The following is a 24,559-nucleotide window of genomic DNA, read 5'->3' as shown; positions in this document are numbered from 1 at the left end:
TTGAGTCAATGAGCTCCACAGAGAGGAGAGTGAGTGGTGCTGAGGCCTGAAGGACAAATTCATCATCACCGTAGGACGTAAAGGGCCTTTGACCCTTTCAGTGTGTAAAGGCTGATCGTGTGGGAGGCTGAAGAGCTCAGAGAGAGAGAGAGAGAGAGAGAGAGAGAGAGAGAGGTCGAATGGCTAAATGATGTGGGAGTAAATGAGCTGTAGGGTGGAATGAGAGATGAGACACAGAAAGGAGGTTTGAGAGGCTGTGAGGGTCGCATATTATATGTGACCACACACGTACACACAGAGAGAAAGAAGGAGGTAAATATCGTGAGATTAACTGACCAAATCTACAGCCCGCACTCACTCAGAGTCGGTGCATGAAAAGTGACAGCAAGTCAAAAATAAAAGCTTACACCGAAAGCTACACTGTCAAAAACCGGCTGAAAATTTTGCACTAATTTAACCAGGGCTTTGAACCGGAATTTTTTTCCTATTGGTTCGTTCCGAACAGAAACGGAATTTTAACGTTTCCGGTTTTGGGTTCCACCATTAAATAGACGTTCCCGAACCGGTTAGAACAAAAAAATTTCGTTCCCGGAACGGTTAATTACGTTCCCTGTCAGCTGTTTAACAAATGGCTATAAAATTATGTCTCTGTCTCATCCAGCTTAAGCCAAATGTAGGCTAATTCTATTACAACCTTCATTAAATAAGACAAGAAATAATTCAAAACAATTATTATTTCAAATGTTGGCGATTTGGATTCTCAGTATGTCTTCCCATCTACACAAACAGAAAAAGTACCAAAAATGAAAGATAATTCGTTTAGTGTGTTACCAAAGGCTAGTCAGGGCCTATAGAGGGCTACCGCATGACGTCACCGCGCCGCGAGATTTTGTTAGGCGCCATATTGGAAGACCAAGTACACATCTATGCAAGTACATACATACATAAAACAAACTACACCTGAAATGTAGCCAGGGCCGGTTCTGCCCTAATCTGGACCCGGGTGCAACATCGCGCAACCCCCCCCCCCCCCCCCCAAAAAAAAAAAAAAACAGTCTAAATCAGGACAACCATCACATAACTATAACTATAAACATTTTATATCAACTATTTTAACTAAATGGGCTATAATAAATAAGCCTGCAGGCAGCCACGGCGGGCCGCCTCAGAAAAGTAACCATTCAATGACCCAACTGAAAGCCTGCAGCCACGGCGGGCTGCCTCAGAAAGTAACCATTTGTCCTACCTTAAAACTCGTTTTGCATTTTCTGCCTCCTTTTTTGTATTTTCAACCCTCCGTTTATTTTCTTTCCTTTTCTGAAAACCCGATTTGTGTCCAGACATTTTGTTCTGCTACCAACGAACTAACTCATCAGGTCTCGTCTCTCGAGCCCGCAATGATTCCCGTGGGAAGGGCAACAATTGATACATTTTTACAAACAGCCAATAGGGAGGTTGCATCGTTCAGGCTCTTCTTTGCTCAGACACTCAGTAATGCATTTACTCACTAGTAGTCCACCTTCCCGCGCTCTCCATTCAATCAGCGAACGTCACACAGGAAGTGAACCCCAGCAGGTCATAGAAACTTGCGCAGGAGAAGAATGACTATTTGTAGGCTACAGAAACTTTGAGGAATGAAATAAAAACCGGTATTAACCGGTTACCATTATTTTTAATAAGCGTTTCTGTTCCGGAACATAAAAAATAATAAAGTTTCTGGTTTCGTTTCTGTTCCATGTGAAATAGAAAAAGTTCCCGGTTTTCGTTTTCGTTCCTTGAACCGGTTCAAAGCCCTGAATTTAACACATACTGTAATATCTTACACAGGATAAAATTATTAAAGGAGAACTGAAGTCATTTTTAAACTTGCTTTATTTCTTAATTAACGTGTCAACCAATTACGTTTTCAGTTTTAGTAACCTTATATCGGGACTCGTATTGGCAACTAATTGCAATTAAATATTCTACTTATCGGCCTATTCGGTTTTTAGCCGTGTTGAATTTAGTTCGTTTGGTCCACGGCAGGCGTCGCTTATCCGCGCGATCTTCACGAGACTTGTGCGAGACTTCGAAACGTGAAGTTTCAGCCAGGTGTCAGTGCCACCATTTTGAAAACTGTTTTGAGCAATTCCAGCGTTATGGACGTGACACTTGAACTCAAAATGGCAACAAATGACCCAGTGCATGTTTTATTGTCTCCCAGTATTTAAACAGGTGTTGCATATTTTAAGGCTGTACCATACTGGAGAAGTGATAGAACAAGAACAATTCCCATAGTACATCTAGGGCATGCCAGAAAATGCCAATAAAAGATGCGTTATGGATGTGACAGAAAAAGTATCACTTTTCTTGGGTGACTGTACATTTTTATCAAACTCTGTGAAATTGTAAACCTAATGTCGAAATGGAGATATCCATTTGATAGAGGGGTCCAAGGTGAATATTAAAAAATCTTTGTTTAAAATATTTTGTATTTCATGCAGAGTTTCGGAAGGAAAAGTCAGCGTTATGGATGTGACGAAATTCCGTTATGGATGTGACGCGTCTGAAATAGACATGGCATATGTTTAGAAAATCAGCAATTTAACCACCATAACCCTTTGAAAAACTCTCTAAATATCAGCTAAAACTATCAAAGTTGGGTGGCACGGTGGTGTAGTGGTTAGCGCTGTCGCCTCACAGCAAGAAGGTCCTGGGTTCGAGCCCCGGGGCCGGCGAGGGCCTTTCTGTGCGGAGTTTGCATGTTCTCCCCGTGTCCGCGTGGGTTTCCTCCGGGTGCTCCGGTTTCCCCTACAGTCCAAAGACATGCAGGTTAGGTTAACTGGTGACTCTAAATTGACCGTAGGTGTGAGTGTGAATGGTTGTCTGTGTCTATGTGTCAGCCCTGTGATGACCTGGCGACTTGTCCAGGGTGTACCCCGCCTTTCGCCCGTAGTCAGCTGGGATAGGCTCCAGCTTGCCTGCGACCCTGTAGAAGGATAAAGCGGCTAGAGATAATGAGATGAGATGAGACTATCAAAGTTCTTAAATAATATTTAGGATGGCTATTGTTTTGCTGTCTTGTGGATTTTAGCATACATTTCTGTGGCTTGTGGCAATAATATAGAATTGTACATGATCAAAGTTGATTTTAGCTTGGGTTTTACATTATAAGAAAGAAAGACTGACATAATAAGTCGAAGGGAACAATTCTTGTGACAAATTGGTTCAACTTATTCACATCTGTAAAATACAGGCCTAGGTGATATCTCTGGGAGTGGTTTTGATGTATTACATGTTGCTTTATTTTTGCATGGTGAGGTTGACATTTACATGGAATTGCCCTTTTCCAAACGAAATATTGCACAAAAACGAGTTTAAATGACGATTACTGCGTACTTTTTTCAAACTTTCCTGACTGCTATCAAAACAAACAAAACTTCCGGCTTGATTACATCAGCATTCGAAAGAGATCGCGTGCGTCTTTTGACAACGTTGGCAGATGTCGGTCGCTTTGATTTCCGCTGTACGTTTTACTTCCGTCCTACGATGTCTCGCACAGGTCTCAGCGAATCTCGTTTACGGCTATTGCTTTGACATATGGACTGATATATTACAGAGCGTATTTCAAACACTCATAACTTGCTATAGCAGCGACAAAATAGCGATCAAAAATGCGCTCCTATATTTAATAAAATGAGAGAGAATTTTGATAATAAAACATTTGCCTTCAGTTGTCCTTTAACTGTGGACATGATTACTTATTGTTTGTCTCTGGTGTTGCGCGAAGATATGAAGTTTATTTTCGAGTGGTGAATATATTCATGAGTGTGCGAAGCGAACGAGTGAAAATATTTTCAACGAGAGAAGTTAAACTTCGTATCTTTGCATCACCGTGTAATGTTCTTTATATTATTTAGACACGTCCACAAAAAAAAAAACCCACAAGTGAATCAAAAGAATTTTAATTTTGAACCGGTTCGCCATTTTGACAACGCACCTCTAGCCAGCAGGAAAACACTGGGAGTGACATCATTGGAGTGAAATATCGGGAATTATTATACATACAGGACACTTTTCCGATGGAATAAAAACGTATTCTGTTCCCTTCTAGCAGGTTTCATTCATTTGGTTCAATAGCATGCAATATTGTTAGCATATCACTTATCCGATGTGTATTACGTCACTCTACCCAGTGGAGAATGAGTGTTGAATATGGTTTACGATATTGCATGGTTGTCAAGACAACATGACGCCACACGTCAGAGATGTAAAACTTCCACACTAGCGAGCGACTGTGACAATTTGTAAACAAACATGGCTGCCAGGTTTGCTTCGTTAAATATGGAAGATTTTGGGAGAATTTTGGAAGAGAAAAATGCGTTGAACACCCGAAAGGAATGTATAATAATAATAATAATAATAATAATAATAATAAATATATTATTTACCAGCTGGGAGGTCCGTATTGTGAAATACTGTGACCAAGGTCTCTGGGCTGAGGTCAGTATTTTCAAGGCCGAGGTCACAGTATTTCACAATACAGACCGACCTTAAGCTAGTAAATAATATATTTATTTTTTTCTTTACCAAATTCTCATCTCATTATCTCTAGCCGCTTTATCCTGTTCTACAGGGTCGCAGGCAAGCTGGAGCCTATCCCAGCTGACTACGGGCGAAAGGCGGGGTACACCCTGGACAAGTCGTCAGGTCATCACAGGGCTGACACATAGACACAGACAACCATTCACACTCACATTCACACCTACGGTCAATTTAGAGTCACCAGTTAACCTAACCTGCATGTCTTTGGACTGTGGGGGAAACCGGAGCACCCGGAGGAAACCCACGCGGACACGGGGAGAACATGCAAACTCCACACAGAAAGGCCCTCGGCGGCCCCGGGGCTCGAACCCAGGACCTTCTTGCTGTGAGGCGACAGCGCTAACCACTACACCACCGTGCCGCCCCTTTACCAAATTCTAACAGAAAAAAAATGAGAGCACCGGAAAGGGAAACCATATTTAGAACAAACCTGCAAGCTCGTTTTCAGGTTTCTCCTGAAATGTTTTCTTTTATTTCGTCTATATAAATAATATATTTATTTTTTTCTTTACCAAATTCTAACAGAAAAAAAATGAGAGCACCCGAAAGGGAAACCATATTTAGAACAAACCTACAAGCTCGTTTTCAGGTTTCTCCTGAAATGTTTTCTTTTATTTCGTCTTCATCAGGGTAGTAAAACTCGCTTTCGCTATGAACACTGTCGTTATCGCTATCCATGCTGTAAAATTAATGCTATTCTCCTGAGAAATGTGAAATGTTGACAAAAAATTGCTACTATGTTTGTTGTTGTTGTGAACAAGCGAGTCGCCAAAGGTCCGTAACCGGGGTCCGGATCGTAGGATTCCGGACCGCTCGCAAGCCAATCAGAGCACATGATTTAATGGAAACTGGACTGCGAAAAAATAATAATGGCCTGCAATAACCTGGCAACTTGTCCAGGGTGTACCCCGCCTCTTGCCCATAGTCGAGAGGCAGGGTACACCCTGCTGTGTTTCCGCTATGTACAATTGGCTGCGGCGGGCCGCCGCACCTTGATTTTTGCCGCCGCACCTTCAGGAATACCCCTTGGAGCTACAGTGGTGCTTGAAAGTTTGTGAACCCTTTAGAATTTTCTATATTTCTGTATAAATATGACCTAAAACATCATCAGATTTTCACACAAGTCCTAAAAGTAGATAAAGAGAACCCAGTTAAACAAATGAGAGAAAAATATTATACTTGTTCATTTATTTACTGAGGAAAATGATCCAATATTACATATCTGTGAGTGGCAAAAGTATGTGAACCTTTGCTTTCAGTATCTGGTGTGACCCCCTTGTGCAGCAATAACTGCAACTAAACGTTTGCGGTAACTGTTGGTCAGTCCTGCACACCGGCTTGGAGGAATTTTAGCCCGTTCCTCCGTACAGAACAGCTTCAACTCTGGGATGTTGGTGGGTTTCCTCACATGAACTGCTCGCTTCAGGTCCTTCCACAACATTTCCATTGGATTAAGGTCAGGACTTTGACTTGGCCATTCCAAAACATAAACTTTATTCTTCTTTAACCATTCTTTGGTAGAACGACTTGTGTGCTTAGGGTCGTTGTCTTGCTGCATGACCCACCTTCTCTTGAAATTCAGTTCATGGACAGATGTCCTGACATTTTCCTTTAGAATTCGCTGGTATAATTCAGAATTCATTGTTCCATCAATGATGGCAAGCCATCCTGGCCCAGATGCAGCAAAACAGGCCCAAACCATGACACTACCACCACCATGTTTCACAGATGGGATAAGGTTCTTATGCTGGAATGCAGTGTTTTCCTTCCTCCAAACGTAATGCTTCTCATTTAAACCAAAATTTCCATGTTGGTTTCATCTGTCCACAAAACATCTTTCCAATAGCCTTCTGACTTGTCCACATGACCTTTAGCAAACTGCAGACGAGCAGCAATGTTCTTTTTGGAGAGCAGTGGCTTTCTCCTTGCAACCCTGCCATACACACCATTGTTGTTCAGTGTTCTTCTGATGGTGGACTCATGAACATTAGCATTAGCCAATGGGAGAAAGGCCTTCAGTTGCTTGGAAGTTACCCTGGGGTCCTTTGTGACCTCGCCGACTATTACACGCCTTGCTCTTGGAGTGATCTTTGCTGGTCGACCACTCCTGGGGAGGGTAACAATGGTCTTGAATTTCCTCCATTTGTACACAATCTGTCTGACTGTGGATTGGTGGAGTCCAAACTCTTTAGAGATGGTTTTGTAAGCTTTTCCAGCCTAATGAGCATCAACAATAATTTTTCTGAGGTCCTCAGAAATCTCCTTTGTTCGTGCCATGATGCACTTCCACAAACGTGTTGTGAAGATCAGACTTTGATAGATCCCTGTTCTTTAAATAAAACAGGGTGCCCACTCACACCTGATTGTCATCCCATTGATTGAAAACACCTGACTCTAATTTCACCTTCAAATTAACGGCTAATCCTAGAGGTTCACATACTTTTGCCACTCACAGATATGTAATATTGGATCATTTTCCTCAATAAATAAATGAACAAGTATAATATTTTTGTCTCATTTGTTTAACTGGGTTCTCTTTATCTACTTTTAGGACTTGTGTGAAAATCTGATGATGTTTTAGGTCATATTTATGCAGAAATATAGAAAATTCTAAAGGGTTCACAAACTTTCAAGCACCACTGTATATGTATTCGACTACATTATCCATTGCTTGCCCAGCCTTTGCGTTTGGGGCGAAGCGCAGTTCCACTGGCCGAGCTAGCAGTTACTTGATTGGTTTCCACGGGTCGCCGTGGGCTCTGACTGGACAACGTTCCACCCGGAGCAGCGTAGCCAAGCCAACCTGAGGTAAACTAACTGCTACGTTTTCTTCACCAATTGTCGGGAGAATTAACGATGAATAATCGAATAATAATTAACATCTTTATATTAAAGTAATCATAATTATTGCTATAATTTATCCCATTAGATTCCATGGTGGCCGGCGTCGGCCGTATTGTATCCCATAGCGGCCGGCGTCGGTGTTTTAATAGGCTATATAGGTGAACGGACGACGCCATCATCCCATTTACAGATAAGCCTAAATACTCTTAAGATCAATATTTCAGACCCTCTTCGATTTATTTTCATAATAAAAACACGTCTTTGTAATCAATTATTTTTAGATATTTTAGTTTTACTATAGATCTTGCGGTTTGCGAGCCATCCTTGGATACAAACCACAGGTTCTATCTGATAGCCTATACACTAAATATCGAAACTTCAGACCCTCTTCGGTGTGTTTTTAGAACCAAAGCCATAATGTTTGTATTTAACTATCTTAGTTTTACTATGGGGCGGCACGGTGGTGTAGTGGTTAGCGCTGTCGCCTCACAGCAAGAAGGTCCTGGGTTCGAGCCCTGGGGCCGGCGAGGGCCTTTCTGTGTGGAGTTTGCATGTTCTCCCCATGTCCGCGTGGGTTTCCTCCGGGTGCTCCGGTTTCCCCCACAGTCCAAAGACATGCAGGTTAGGTTAACTGGTGACTCTAAATTGACCGTAGGTGTGAATGTGAGTGTGAATGGTTGTCTGTGTCTATGTGTCAGCCCTGTGATGACCTGGCGACTTGTCCAGGGTGTACCCCGCCTTTCGCCCGTAGTCAGCTGGGATAGGCTCCAGCTTGCCTGCGACCCTGTAGAAGGATAAAGCGGCTAGAGATAATGAGATGAGATGAGTTTTACTATGAGATGTTCCAGCTTCTTCTTGTCCGTAGTCTAACACCGAGTCGATAGTTGGAATTGAGATGAACCGCCACCGTCATTTTACAAGGCTCCGGTGCACGCTGTTCAAATGGTAGGCTACATCATTTTTGTTGTGGATGAATTGTATTTATACGCTCCATTATAGTGATGACAGTAAACTTGGACATTTAAAAATGGTCCCACGCCACACTTTGCCATGCTGCTTCATGTTGATTTTTAAGCGATTGACCTACGCTACGGAAGCTCGTAGGTAACTGAAGCCAGGGTACGGCCAAATGTTTGTCCGTGACAGACAGCGAAATTCATTGCTTGAAGATTTGCACTACGCACAACGCAACAACCTATAGGCTATTCATTTTTGTTGATGAACATGAACGTCATTCTTCTTAACGAACTTCTTAATGGTCAATTATCGATTAATCTAGGCTATTGGTTATGTGATGTCCATCCCTAATTCGAGCATACACTGTTGCAGAAAGTACAACACCGACAGGAGTTTTTAAACACAGCCCTTTTTCCGAACGTCAGTGGGTGGGTGTGATCATCTGCGAAATGCCATATCAGATCAGAAATGATCAAAACCACGTTAATTTCAAAATGTCCATGTAAATGTTTTGAAAATATGAACATTTTAGGCAGGTAGCAGTAATCAAGCAGGAGAGCAAAGCAGACTGCCAGAACAGGAAAGAGAATGTGAAGAGAGGGAAGAGAGAGAGGAGAGCAGCCAAAAGAAGGCCAAACACAGGGCCACGGGCTGGGACCCTACATGGGTTGACAAGCCCAGATACAAACCTTGGCTTTACCACACTGACCATGGCAAGTATTCTATGGCTACTTTAAAGTGCTGATGACACGTTTTTGACATCTTCGGTGATGTTTTATAACATAAAAAGTAATTCCCGATGATCCATATATTAATTCACGAAGGCGCCTATTTTACAAGTTATGATGATAAACGCGGCTATTTGGGCAAATTTGACGGGGCTGCAGCACCCAGGAGACGAAAGAGGAGGAGGAGCTATATGACGTCAGCGAAAGAACCTTCCTCCTAACTTACCAGTTTGTTGTTGATGCGGCAGGTGTTCAGTTTATCATTATTAGTATTTTTATTAGACATTATTAGACATTATTATATATATAGTTATTATGCCTTCGCGTTGTGTTGCCGGCTTTTGCTCCAAAACCTACAAGGATGGGGTAAGTTTATTCACGTTTCCCAGAGATCCCGAGCTGCATGCGAAGTGGGTGAAGCAAGTCAGGCGCACTCGTGACAAGTGGGAGCCCTCACCAGCATCCGTCCTGTGCTTTGAACACTTCGATTTGCATTGTTTTGACACCCTTCCCAGCTTAAAAGAATCTCTTGGGTGTTCAGTTCAGCACAAACGTGTGTTACTACCATCAGCAGTGCCTACACAGTGTTGCCAGATTGGGAGGTTTCCCACCCAGTTGGGCAGTTTCAAGTGCATTTTTTGGTGAGTTTTGAACATATTTTGGGCTGGGAAACGTCAGCAGTATCTGTTGCCAGATACTGCTGACGTTTCCCAGCCCAAAATATGTTCAAAACCCACCAAAATGCACTTGAAACCGCCCAACTGGGCGGGAAACCTCCCAATCTGGCAACACTGCCAGTATTCCGGAGGGGGTCTACTAGTAGCTATGCCGGATCCAAAGACAGTCCTCCTGTCAGAACATGTGTTGTGAAACGACATAAGATAAAGGTACGTAGAGCTATAGATTCTACATGATAATCATAAATGTAATCATAAAGTTGGCGTGATATCAGTCATGTATTTGCTTGTGAAAGCTTGCGGCTTTCATGTAACTGCCGCCTAGCAACGAGAGGCAAAGGGTAAAGAGGGTAGGCTATCATAGATTCTATTCGGAAGAGATCAACACAATTCTAGACTCCCAGAAGAGGAAGAGCTAGCACTAGAGAGTTCACCGGCATTTTCATGCGCCATTTCCATTGAGTAGAACCAGAGTAGAACAGCCAGTGAACCGCAGCGTGTTCTTCCGCTGACGTCACAACATGGCCGCAAGCCACGGACCCAGTTTTCTTGCGCTGTGGAATTAAAAGTTGGATATTTGCGTAACAACAGCTTCTTTTCACGTAATTATAACAGAAATCTAACATGTTTGCCATGTTGTATAGTTTATTTAAGAAATTGCATGGAGTCATGTTCGTGTCATCAGCACTTTAATATCAACCAATTCTGCCACTCATAGTCTTTGTTGTGTTAATTACCTAGTCTTTCAAGACTAGGTTTATTCATTTATTCCTTTACAAAGGGTCACCATTTTAGAGTGTGTTTTGTCAAAAAATTTCTCAGGATGCTCCCGTATCCTCGTACTGGGGTGGGACGTCTGAGCGCAGGTCTTGCCACCGCACCTTCAAACATTTTCTAGGGGAAACACTGCCCTGGACAAGTTTTTTTTGGTAAATTCTACAAAAAAATATGATCAATTCAACATATTCTTACTGTTAAATTAACAGTGGTATTTGGTTAGGAGTTTTACAGTATATTGATGTAAATTACACACTGCTTCATTGTTTTTGTATTTACAGGTTTTTTTATGTCATGATTTTACATAAATTCACTATTAATTCTACGGACATTTTTTACAGTGTAATCCTTACAATTATATATCTTAAATTTGAAATCAGCTCCATGTGCAGGACATTCTGCATAATAAGGAAATGTATTTTAAAGTACATTTTTATGTCAGTGGCGGCTGCTGGTTTTTAAAACAGGGGAAGCCCATTTTACGCATTCATCGTAAAGCCTGTAGGCCAGAAATCAAAGCATAGAAAGGTGTGCCCCATTAGCATAGTGAACTAGACAACCCTACCTAGTGGCAGAAAGTATTTTTGCTTGTACATTTCATGTTATAGTCTGGCTTGCCAGGCTAGTGCCTCATATCCTTAATCAAAAATATCAAACATCCAAAAATCACTGGCTATTCAACGAAGAGCCTTGAACATCATACCCTGATATGCAACACAGAGTCTTTAACACAACACCCAGCTGTGCAACACATCCTTGAACATCTTCTGCAACACAGTCTGGAAATTCATAACCAGGTAGGCTATGCAACACACAGAACCTTGAATATTATACCCAGGTATAACCTATAACACAGAGCCCACCATTCTCTTAACATTACTGAACAATATACACACTTCAGATTCATGAACATGAACACTATTTATACACAAATTCTGCCCTCCGCTCCTTTTCCAGAAAATGGTCTGTGACCCTGTCATACCAGCTGGTTATGCTTTCCAGAGACTTCACCAATTTCTGTTAGCAGCTAGCACTGCAGATCCCAATAAGGCTCAAGCTAGCCTACAACCAGATTGAACTACAAATGAAATAAACGAGTGAATTCACGAATGATCAAACTGATAGAATGGATGAAAGTTAACGGAGCACAACGAGTAATATTTACATTTATTTACAGAGTAATGTACAGAGACATCAATGAGAAGAAACGTTTATATGAAAAGAAATTCGGACAGCACTTTAGCACACGACTGCACTTTCTCGACATCCGCTAGGGACTGACTGATCATACTTCCGTGTTCCTCGCCGAAGTACCGCCCTCCTCATGTCTTTCAAACACTACCTCCAATAATCCTTTATCAGCCCGGCTTCTTGTCCCTCCCACTGTCTCGTTTAGTCCCAGAGAAGCCCGGCTTCCCTGGAAGTGACGATTTTGTTGATTTTAACCAATAACAACTAGCCGAAATTGGCTGTTCAGAGCCGTCTCGTAGACTGCAACGGATACCCGGCTGCCAGTCAGTGTTGCCAGATACTGCTGACGTTTTCCATCCCAAAATATGTTCAAAACCCGCCAGAATGCACTTAAAACCGCCCAATCTGGCAACACTGCTGCCAGTCCATACAGCCTATTGAAATAAGAAAGGTTACAGCCTGGCAGCAAAGGTGATTCTCGTAGCGAACTGCAAGTTCGTCAGACATCACTCAAATAAGTTACAGGATAGTTATGAACATAAATACAATCTTGGGCATATATTATGTTATGCAAGTTATTGTTTTAACGAGAATTCAACGTCGTAGACGCCGCAGTTTGGGCAGAGAATTTTAGGGGAAGCTCGGCTTCCCTTGTTGTCTCTGAGAAATCGCCCGTTTTATGTGCATTTATACATAGAATTTTCCAGGGACGGAAAAAGCGGCTCATCAATCAAATATCAACATATCGGTTTATCTGTACAGCAGAATCAGTGGTATCGTCTCCAGCCGTTTTGTAGTGTATCGTCTGAAAGGCGATCACCAGGAGTCGAAATCGAATCGTACTAAACCTGATTCATGAGTCAACTTCTGAATCGTTGTGTTATGAATCGGAATCGTATTGTCGATAATCGATTCAGAGATACTGTTCAAGACCGAAGGCTGAATTTTAGAACTTAATGAAAGAAAGAAAGAAAGAAAGAAAGAAAGAAAGAAAGAAAGAAAGAAAGACCTTTAATGAACACGGAACACACGAAGTGGAGTCAATAAGAAGTAAACAGCAGGAATATACAGTAGCTATTGTTTACTGCAGTATGGAAGAATGCAGGTTGGGACCGTTGCCATGGCGACCCAGTGGCCCTGAGCTGTTCAGTGTCGCTGAAGTTGAGAAACTTTTTCTCCTTACCGAGTCTCCTCAGGGGGTCAGGGCTCTTCGACTCACAGGCTTTGGGCTGCTCATTCTGCGACCCCGCAACATTCTTCCTCCTCCCCAGCATGGTTCTGGTCCTGTCCGAACTCCTTCAGTCGCCGCTTCACCAGTTTAATGTCACTGAAACCAGGTTTCCCCAAAGCACTGACAGTACACACTGCAAATAAATCACTTCGCCCTGTCTGAGGTTGCCAGATTGTACAGACTCCTCCCGAAACTGCTACAACCTCTTCCACCCCTCCTGGATTTCACTCCAGTCAAGCCACACACTGCAAAAAGTAAACTCTAACCAAGATTAAATATCTTAAATCAAGGCAAAATATGCTTGTTATTTGTCTGCCAAGATAATTCTCCTTTCCAGGCAGGTTTTGTGTAAGAGTATTTCACTTACTTTAAGCATTTTTTCCCCTCAGTTATCTTAATAAGGTATTATAACTTGTTATTGAGATTGTATTACTGGTTATGAGTAAGTTCTGTCTTAAAATGAGAATTACCATAATTTCATCGGTGTTATATTAACCATGACAAGTTTGTCAAAGTCAGAATTTCTTATTTCAAGCATCTTATCCTTTCTTTTAATCTCCTAACACAAAACAAATAACTAATGGCCCTTTTCCACTACCCTTTTTCAGCTCACTTCAGCTCGCTTCAGCTCACTTCAGCCCGACACGGCTCGTGTTTCGACTACCAAAAAACAGCACGACTCAGCTCGCTTCAGCCCTGCTTAGCCCCTAAAACTCGCACCGTTTTGGAGTGGGGCTGAAGCGAGCCAAAGCGAGCCGAGTGAGGCTGGGGGCGTGAGCAGACACTCCCCTGTGCACTGATTGGTGAGGAGGAGTGTCCTCACATGCCCACACACGCCCCGCGAGCACGCTGGGATCTGTAAACACCGTAAACCCGGAAGAAGAATAATTACGAATTACGAGAATTTCTGAAGCCTTATGCGCCTCGCCTCATCTATACGCTCTTGCCAGTATCTGTTGGCGTTGTCGGTGACAACAAGCCACAGCACCAAGACCAGCAACACTAACGACTCCATGTCCATGTTTATTGTTTACTATCCGGGTCGTGAGACTACCGCTTAAAAGCTCACTGATGTCACTGTTTGCGCTGCTTAACGACATCACGTGACGTCCACCCACTTTCGCTAACTCCACCCAATGTGTCCACCCACTTCCAGCCAGCACGGTTCAGCGCGGTTGTAGTCGAAATGCAACTCCAACAGCCCCGCTCAGCTCGACTCAGCCCGGCATGGCTCAGCCCGACTCAGCCGCGTTTGTAGTGGAAAAGCGGCATAAGGCCCACTTTACACGGGGACAGTCTGAAACAAAAACGCAAAAGTCCGTTTTCGTTCTCACTTTTTTCTGCGTCTACACGAGCGTTTTCAAGGAGGAAATCTGCGTCTATACGGTGACGCATAAATGTGTGGAATTCAATTGGATGTGCATGCCAGGCGGCTAGGTGGTGCTGTGAAAGACCGCCGCTATGTCTGCACGCATGCGCAACGTCTTCCGTCTTGTCTGATCTGCACATCTGCGCCGCGAAAACTTTGACTACTTTGGCTATGGCTACTCGTGAGGCATAAAATACAATATATTTTATGACAACATGACTAGACAGAGAAATCTTTTAGCTTCAAAATGGTATATCAAACATAATTTTTTGACAACGACAAGTATATTAATTTTGCGACCAAAGTCACCTACCCTTTTAATTTCTGCGCGGTAGTGAAACGTGATGTCATCGGCAGGTTCCCCTTCTTGTGTACAACGTCACTTGTGACGTGGCACAGATTATCAGCAATGGCGGATAGAACGCGATTGTCAGCTTCGGAAAAGAAGCGAAGGAGGCTTTCCCAAGTGATGCCCAAAGGAGACGGTCGATGGTGAATATCGGCACAGCAATCGACAAGTGGAAATCGCGTTCTATCCGCCATTGCTGATAATCTGTGCCGTACACAAGAAGGGGAACCTGCCGATGACGTCATGTTTCACTACCGCGCGGAAATTAAAAGGGTAGGTGACTTTGGTCGCAAAATTAATATACTTGTCGTTGTCAAAAAATTATGTTTGATATATCATTTTGAAGCTAAAAGATTTCTCTGTCTAGTCATTTTGTCATAAAATATATTGTATTTTATGCCAAAGAATACATCCAATGGTGGAATGGCACTTTAAGAAAAACTTCGTCTGCACGCCTCCGACGAATCGGTGTATCCAAAAATTCATAAAGGTAATTGCATACCCGCCTCTGTTCATTAACGGTATATGTGCAGATTCGGTATAGATGTTCGAAGGACTCCTGGACGTTTATTGAAGCTGCCAGAGCAGCTTGAAGGTCCGTTGGATCGATGTAATCAGACATGCTCTTACTTTTTTACTTACTTTCTTACTTCCTGGGCTGGTGTGTACAGTATATGACATATGTATGACGTAAACGCGTACCCGACGTGAGCAGATCCGAGCAGAGTTTCGCATATTGGGTAGTTTAGACGGATATGCAACGGGGCTGTTTTTAACTTATCCACTCTGGAAGGCGTTTTCAATTTTTTCCGTTTTTCAGCCTCAGAAACGCCGTCCCCGTGTAGACGAAAGGCACTTCCGATAAAATATTTAGTCGTTTTTACCCGACAGCATCCTCGTGTAAACGGGCCCTAAATGAAATGAATTGTTGTATTGTCAATCTGGCAACAAAAATAGGCTACAAAATGGATTGGTTTGTTGTTTTGATTGTGATTTATTTGGCGGTCTCAGTTGGTATAAACACTTACTTAAACAGAACACACCAGTATGCACAGATGAAATAGTCAAACTGTTGGTTGGGGGACAAAGTATCTAGCATGTTAAAATGAGTAGTACAACTTTACTTGTTTTTAGTATAAATACACTAGTTTTAAAACATCTGTGGGGTTTCTAAAGCTAGATATATTTACTTGTTTTTAAAAATCTTGCCAAGTCAAATTTTCTTGTTCTGTTGGCAGATAATTTTGCTTATTTTAAGTAAAATATTCCTAATTTTATTACTTTTTTTTCTTGTTTTTGTAAGCCGGATTTTTGCAGTGAAATAATCTCTGCACTACAGATTAGATTAGATTAGATTAGATTAGATTAGATTAGATTAGATTAGATTAGATTAGATTAGATTAGATTAGATTCACTTTATTCATCCCACATCAGGGAAATTCACGTGTTACAGTAGCAAGAAAATGTCAAACAGATAACAAATAAAACTGAAATTAAAATTAGACAAACGAAGGATTAAATACAGAGGGCTATTTGCATTATCTACCGTGAAAAAGTATAGAAAAATTGCCCTATTGAGAGGCTCGGAAAAATTGCACATTACAGGTAGACTCTGTATATATACACACATATATACATAAATAATATATATAAGTATGCATAAAAATAGTTTAGGGCCTATATTATTGCACATAATAATTGCATCGATGAGAGATGGCAGAGGTAGTAGTGGTGAAGTAGTGCAAATTAAACGACAAACAGGTTATTGGTGCTACGTTACAAGTTGTGGATGTTATACAGTCTGACAGCAGCAGGTATGAATGACCTGCGGTATCTCTCCTTCTTACACCGTGGGTGTAGCGGTCTACTACTAAAATTAAATACATCTCATCTCGTTATCTCTAGCCGCTTTATCCTGTTCTACAGGGTCGCAGGCAAGCTGGAGCCTATCCCAGCTGACTACGAGCGAAAGGCGGGGTACACCCTGGACAAGTCACCAGGTCATCACAGGGCTGACACATAGACACAGACAACCATTCGCACTCACATTCACACCTACCGTCAATTTAGAGTCACCAGTTAACCTAACCTGCATGTCTTTGGACTGTGGGGGAAACCGGAGCACCCGGAGGAAACCCACGCGGACACGGGGAGAACATGCAAACTCTGCACAGAAAGGCCCTCGCTGGCCACGGGGCTCGAACCCGGACCTTCTTGCTGTGAGGCGACAGCGCTAACCACTACACCACCGTGCCGCCCAGAATTAAATACAGTGGAGGAAATAATTATTTGATCCCTTGCTGATTTTGTAAGTTTGTCCACTGACAAAGAAATTAACATTCTATAATTTTAACGGTAGGTTCATTTTAACAGTGAGAGACAAAACATCTCATCTCATTATCTCTAGTCACCAGTTAACCTAACCTGCATGCCTTTGGGGGAAACCGGAGCACCCGGAGGAAACCCACACCAACAGAACATGCAAACTCTGCACAGAAAGGCCCTCACCGGCCACGGGGCTCGAACCCAGAACCTTCTTGCTGTGAGGCAACAGTGCTAACCACTACACCACTGTGCCACCCAAGAGAGACAAAACATCAAAAAGAAAATCCAGAAAATAACTTCATATAAAAGATATAAACATTTCTTTGAGTGAAATAAGTATTTGAACCCTCTAGCAAACAAGACTTAGTATTTGGTGGCAAAACCCTTGTTGGCAAGCACAGCGGTCAGACGTTTCTTGTAGTTGATGACCAGGTTTGCACACATGTCAGGAGGACTTTTGGTCCACTCCTCTTTGCAGATCATCTGTAGATCATTAAGGTTTTAAGGCTGTCGCTTTGCAACTCGGAGCTTCAGCTCCCTCCATAGGTTTTCTATAGGATTAAGGTCCGGAGACTGGCTAGGCCACTCCATGACCTTAATGTGCTTCTTCTTGAGCCACTCCTTTGTTGCCTTGGCTGTATGTTTTGGGTCATTGTCGTGCTGGAAGACCCATCCACAACCCATTTTCAGTGTCCTGGCAGAGGGAAGGAGGTTGTCACTCAGGATTTTAGGGTACATGGCCGCGTCCATTCTTCCGTTGATGCGGTGACGTAGTCCTGTGCCCTTAGCAGAGAAACACCCCCAAAGCATAATGTTTCCACCTCCATGCTTGACAGTGGGGATGGTGTTCTTCAGGTCATAGTCAGCATTTTTCTTCCTCCAAACACGGCGAGTTGAGTTAATGCCAAAGAGCTTGATTTTGGTCTCATCTGACCACAGCACCTTCTCCCAATCACTCTCAGAATCATTCAGGTGTTTATTGGCAAACTTCAGATGGGCCTGCACATGTGCCTTCTTGAGCAGGGGGACCTTGCGAGCACTGCAGGATTTTAATCCATCATGGCGTAATGTGTTACCAATGGTTTTCTTGGTGACTGTGGTCGCAGCTGCCTTAAGATCATTAACAAGCTCCTCCCATGTGGTTCGAGGCTGATCTCTCACCTTTCTCGTGATCATTGATACCCCACGAGGTGAGATCTTGCGTGGAGCCCCAGACCGAGGTCAATTGATGGTCATTTTGTATTTCTTCCATTTTCGAACTATTGCACCAACAGTTGTCTCCTTCTCACCCAGCTTCTTGCTTATGGTTTTGTAGCCCAGTCCAGCCTTGTGCAGCTCTACAATCTTGTTCCTGACATCCTTAGACAGCTCTTTGGTCTTGCCCATGTTGGAAAGGTTGGAGTCTGATTGATTGATTGATTCTGTGGACAGGTGTCTTTTATACAGGTGTCAGTTTAAGACAGCTGTCTTTAATGCAGGTAATGAGTTGATTAGGAGTGTCTAACTGGTCTGTGGGAGCCAGAACTCTTAATGGTTGGTAGGGAATCAAATACTTATTTCACTCAACGAAATGCAAATCAATTTATATATTTTATAAAATGTGATTTTCTGGATTTTCTTTTTGATATTCTATCTCATCTCATTATCTCTAGCCGCTTTATCCTGTTCTACAGGGTCGCAGGCAAGCTGGAGCCTATCCCAGCTGACTACAGGCGAAAGGCGGGGTTCACCCTGGACAAGTCGCCAGGTCATCACAGGGCTGACACATAGACACAGACAACCATTCACACTCACATTCACACCTACGGTCAATTTAGAGTCACCAGTTAACCTAACCTGCATGTCTTTGGACTGTGGGGGAAACCGGAGCACCCGGACACGGGGAGAACATGCAAACTCCGCACAGAAAGGCCCTCGCCGGCCACAGGGCTCGGACCCGGACCTTCTTGCTGTGAGGCGACAGCGCTAACCACTACACCACCGTGCCGCCCTAGAATTAAATATCAACAAAGTTATTAATCCTGTGTCTGTAAAGACTTTCTCCAGGTGATATGAACTTTCTACCATCAGGCAAATGCTATAGAGTCCCTTACTGCAGGCTTAACCGCTTCAAAAATTCATTCTTGCCAACTTCAGTCAGAGTTTTGAATGCTTCTAAGGCCAAAGGTGTTGTGCAATAGGGCTAAGGATGGTGGTTTTTGGTTGTGTATTTATACTCATGGTTCTATGTGCGTGGGTGCATGTGTTGTGTGTGTATATATATATATATATGGGCGGCACGGTGGTGTAGTGGTTAGCGCTGTCGCCTCACAGCAAGAAGGTCCTGGGTTCGAGCCCCGGGGCCGGCGAGGGCCTTTCTGTGTGGAGTTTGCATGTTCTCCCCGTGTCCGCGTGGGTTTCCTCCGGGTGCTCCGGTTTCCCCCACAGTCCAAAGACATGCAGGTTAGGTTAACTGGTGACTCTAAATTGACCGTAGGTGTGAATGTGAATGGTTGTCTGTGTCTATGTGTCAGCCCTGTGATGACCTGGCGACTTGTCCAGGGTGTACCCCGCCTTTCGCCTGTAGTCAGCTGGGATAGGCTCCAGCTTGCCTGCGACCCTGTATAAGGATAAAGCGGCTAGAGATAATGAATGAATGATATATATATATATATATATATATATATATGTTATTTACCAGCTGGGAGGTCCGTATCGTGAAATACCGTGACCGAGGTCTTGAAAGTACTGAGCGAGGCCCTCTGGGCCGAAATCAGTATTCAAGGCCGAGGTCATGGTATTTCACCATACAGACCGACCTTAAGCTGGTAAATAATATATTTATTTTTTTCTTTACCAAATTCTAACAGAAAACGAGAACGCCCGAAAGGGAAACCCGAGCCAAGACGCCATTTTGAATCCTCATTCATGGCTGTAATGCAAATGGCTTCCTCCTCAGTATACAAGTGCACTTCCATGGCAGGAAAAAAAAACTACATTTTGCCGCCTATGTAGTCCCCTATTTATACAAATAGGAGTCATTCAGGATTCAGCCATGTTTTTGCTCGGCGTTAGCAAGTTAGAGGTTTTTAGCTTTCTCCTGAAATGTTTTCTTTTATTTCTTCTTCCTGAGGGTAGTAAAACTCGCTTTCGCTGTAAACACTGTCGTTATCGCTATCCATGCTGTAAAATTAATGCTATTTTGAATCCTCATTCACGGCTGTAATGCAAGTTGCTTCCTCCTCGGTATACAAGTGCACTTCCATGGCAGGAAAAAAAACTATATTTTGCTGCCTATGTAGTCCCCTATTTATACAAATAGGAGTCATTCAGGATTCAGCCATGTTTTTGCTCGGTGTTAGCAAATTAGAGGTTTTTAGCTTTCTCCTGAAATGTTTTCTTTTATTTCGTCTTCCTCAGGGTAGTAAAACTCACTTTCACTGTGAACACTGTCGTTATCGCTATCCATGCTGTAAAATTAATGCTATTCTCCTGAGAAATGCGAAGATAAATGTTGACAAAAATGCTACTATGTTTGTTGTTGTTGTGAACGAGCGAGTCGCCAGAGGTCCGTAACCGGGGTCCATAACTGGGGTCCGTACCGTAGGATACGGACCCGTTCGCCAGCCAATCAGAGCGCAGGATTTGGACCGCGAAAAAAATTAATGTTTTTATGTTTACCTGCGGGGCGGCACGGTGGTGTAGAACGAGAAGAAATGAACTATGGCCCCCTCAAAAAAGAAATTATAGCAGATATCAATAGATGGGGGGGCGGCACGGTGGTGTAGTGGTTAGCGCTGTCGCCTCACAGCAAGAAGGTCCTGGGTTCGAGCCCCGGGGCCGGCGAGGGCCTTTCTGTGTGGAGTTTGCATGTTCTCCCCGTGTCCGCGTGGGTTTCCTCCGGGTGCTCCGGTTTCCCCCACAGTCCAAAGACATGCAGGTTAGGTTAACTGGTGACTCTAAATTGACCGTAGGTGTGAATGTGAGTGTGAATGGTTGTCTGTGTCTATGTGTCAGCCCTGTGATGACCTGGCGACTTGTCCAGGGTGTACCCCGCCTTTCGCCCGTAGTCAGCTGGGATAGGCTCCAGCTTGCCTGCAACCCTGTAGAAGGATAAAGCAGCTAGAGATAATGAGATGAGATGAGATGTTTACCTGCAGGTGTGTGTCTTTACATGTCTGTTTGTGTATTGATATTTATCAGTGTGTGTCTGTACATGTTGGTATGTGTATTGTTCATCTATTTATTCTCTTTGTAAGCAGTATTGTAGCAGCAATGAAGTCCAAGACAAATTTCCCTTTGGGGACAATAAAGTGTATCTTATCTTATCTTATCTTATCTTATCTTATCTCTTTAACCTACAGCTGCTTTTATTTATTTTCTTCTTAAGGAAATTTTTAAGGGCCCGGATGAAAGAAAAGTTAAATCCCTGTAAAAATGGATCAGAGTAGACCCGCTTGCCATAAACCCACCATCACAGTAAACACGGGTTCAGTTTCTAAAAGTGCTCCGAAACCTGAGCTCAGTAATGGTGTTGCCAGATTGGGCACCTACAACTGGTTTGCATTCCATCCATCCATAGCCACTTATCCTGTTCTACAGGGTTGCAGGCAAGCTGGAGCCTATCCCAGCTGTCTATGGGCGAGAGGCAGGGTACACCCTGGACAAGTCGTCCACTCATCGCAGGGCTGACACATAGAGACAAACAACCACTCACACCTACAGTCAATTTAGAGCCACCAATTAGCCTAACCTGGATGTCTTTGGACTGTAGGGGAAACCGGAGGAAACCCACGCAGACACGGGGAGAACATGCAAACTCCACACAGAAAGGCCCTCGCCAGCCGCTGGGCTCAAACCCAGGACCTTCTTGCTGTTGCACGACAGCGCTAACCACTACACCACCGTGCCACCCCGTCAAAAATACAATGTTTGATATTTTAGATGCTTCAAAGTAGCCACTGTTTACTTTGATGACGCTTTGCACACTATTGGCGTTATCTTAACCAGCTTCATGAGGTAGTCACCTGGAATCACTTGTGAGGAAATTGATGAATTGCTTTGATAAATTTGAGTACTTTTTATTTGTGAATGTGTCAATATGATAAAAAAGAACAATCACATGTTGGCTTGAAGATATGAAGTTTATCTTCAAGTGGTGAATATATTCACGAGTATTCAAAGCGAACGAGTGATATATTTTTCAACATGAGAAGATAAACTTGATATCTTCAAGCCAACATGTGATTGTTCTTTTTTATCATATTGACACATTCACAAATAAAAAGTACTCAAATTTATCAAAGCAGTTCATCAATTTCCTCACAAGTGATTCCAGGTGACTACCTCATGAAGCTGGTTAAGATAACGCCAATGGGTGCAGATCCCAGGGGGGACGGGGGGGACATGACACCCCCCCCCCCCCAATTTCTGAAAAACATTAATTGCCCCCCCAATAAAAATCCCCTAAATTATTAAAAATTGTACAAACAAATGTATTTTCAGACAAATGATTCCCTGTGCAGTACTTTTTGAATGATGTGGCGAGCCTCTACGAAGTTGTGATTTATGGTTGCATGGTATGAGTTGCATACAGGCAAAAAAAAAAAAAAAAATCACTTTTGTGTCCTCCCCCAATCCTGACATCAGATCTGCACCCCTGATAACGCCAATAGTGTGCAAAGCGTCATCAAAGTAAACAGTGGGTACTTTGAAGCGTCTAAAATATCAAACATTGTATTTTTGACACTTCTTTGTTTACCACATAGTTCCATATATGCCATGCATGGAATTTTTTTAACTTTTTTTTATTAATCTTTGCATTGCTCTGTGCAAGCTCATCCATCTTCAGTCACCTGTTTATCTTGATCAGGGTCATGGTGAGTCCAGATATTGTCCCAGGAACAGTGGAACCTGAAATAGGAATAAATACCAGTCTGGCAGGGAACCATAGACATGTTCACACATTATTTATTAGCCTGTCCATCTACCTGCATGGTTTTGATTGCATATTAACCCGAGAGGTTGAATCTATATTAACTAGAAGGGTACTTGGTTGAGTGCACATCTCTGCCAAGCCAAATATTGGGATTTGCATCAAAAGCTAATGGATTGTTCCTTGGCCCATGGCTCACCTTTCCTCAGAATTTCATCAAAATCGGTTCACTAGTTTTTGAGTTACGGTGGGAACAGACCAAAAAAAAAAAATCCTGGATCCACATACATACATATCCAGATTTGGATCAAAATCTAATCAATTGTTTCTTGGTCCATGGCTTACCTTTCCTCAAAAATCATCAAAATCCACTCGCTGCATTTTAAGTGCTATACAAATTAACTGACTTGACTTGACTTTCTGAGTTATGTTGGGAACAGGCCAGAAAAAAAAAAATCCTGGATCCACGTACATATTTGGATTTGCATCAAAATCTAATCAATTGTTCCTTGGCCCATGGCCCACCTTTCCTCAGAATTTCATCAAAATCTGTTCACTACTTTTTGAGTTATGTTGGGAACAAACAAACAAAAAGAGGCGAAAACATAACCTCCTCCAACAAAGTTGGCAGAGGTTAAGAGGTTATAAAGAAGTTTTCTTCTGACAAACAAGATACTGCGTTTATTTTTGTATGTTTGTTTGTGTATGGATTAATTCTTATTAGTTATTATTTATTTCTGACATTAGTATTCATTTGTTTTAATTCATCTCAGTTCTGAGATTTAATTAATGATTATTATTTTTTATTAGGGCCTGTTCATTTCAGTACTTATGTATTCATATATTTATTTTTCTATTTATTTTTGACAGCACAGCTCCTGAGCTCAGGTTACTGCCTGTATGTTTGGGGGGGTTGTTCCTGATTCTATGGTTTCCTCCCCAAGGGAAAAAAAACCCAACACAAAACATGCTAGCAGGAGGACTTGCTACTGTAAATTGGCCCTAGGTGTGAGTGAATGTGTGCATGGTGGCCTGTGATGGACTGACATCACAATCAGGGTGCATTCCTGGCATTCCTGGCATAGTCAAGTTTATTTTATAGCGCTTTTAACAATAGACATTGACGCAAGGCAGCTTTAAAGAATTTGAATGACTATAAACATGAGCTAATTTTATCTCTAATCTGTGAACAAGCCTGTGGTGACGGTGGCAAGAAAAACCCCTCAGACGACATGAGGAAGAAACCTCAAGAGAAACCAGACTCAAAAGGGAACCCATCCTCATCTGGGTAATAACAGGCAACGTGATTATAACATTTTTAACAGTTTTAACATGAAGTCAGTTTCGTTGATGTTATAACTCTTCATTGATGGAAACTGGAGTGCAAAACTGTTCATGACAATTGCAGTCCTAAAGTTAGCAAGTCAACTGTAGTCCTCAGCCATAAAAGCATTACTGTAAGTGTCCAGAGCATTTTCCAAGTGTGATTTTCAACTGTCCATATGGGGCCGTCCTCCACAGGAGCGATGTGATGTGACTCCAGCCAGACACAGGGCATCAGGCTCAATCAGGCAGGTCTGAGGAGCAGAAGAAGTCAGCATCTCGATCTCAGG

General features: G+C 42.7%; 1 protein-coding gene across 1 annotated transcript in view; it reads right to left on the bottom strand.

Annotated features, from left to right (window-relative positions):
- Positions 1 to 13,307, bottom strand: part of plcd3a (phospholipase C, delta 3a) — a 136,262-nt gene extending 122,955 nt beyond the window's left edge. Inside the window, exon 1 of the mRNA XM_060902031.1 lies at positions 12,942 to 13,307. Coding sequence (XP_060758014.1) covers positions 12,942 to 13,032 — 91 coding nt within the window. The 5' untranslated portion in view covers positions 13,033 to 13,307. The remainder of the gene's footprint in view (positions 1 to 12,941) is intronic.
- Positions 13,308 to 24,559: the final 11,252 nt, after the last annotated feature.

Source organism: Neoarius graeffei, chromosome 20, assembly GCF_027579695.1.
Source record: "Neoarius graeffei isolate fNeoGra1 chromosome 20, fNeoGra1.pri, whole genome shotgun sequence".
Taxonomy (NCBI): Eukaryota; Metazoa; Chordata; class Actinopteri; order Siluriformes; family Ariidae; genus Neoarius; species Neoarius graeffei.
Note: the sequence above shows the minus strand (reverse complement) of the source record. Positions and strands in the feature narration are given on the sequence as shown.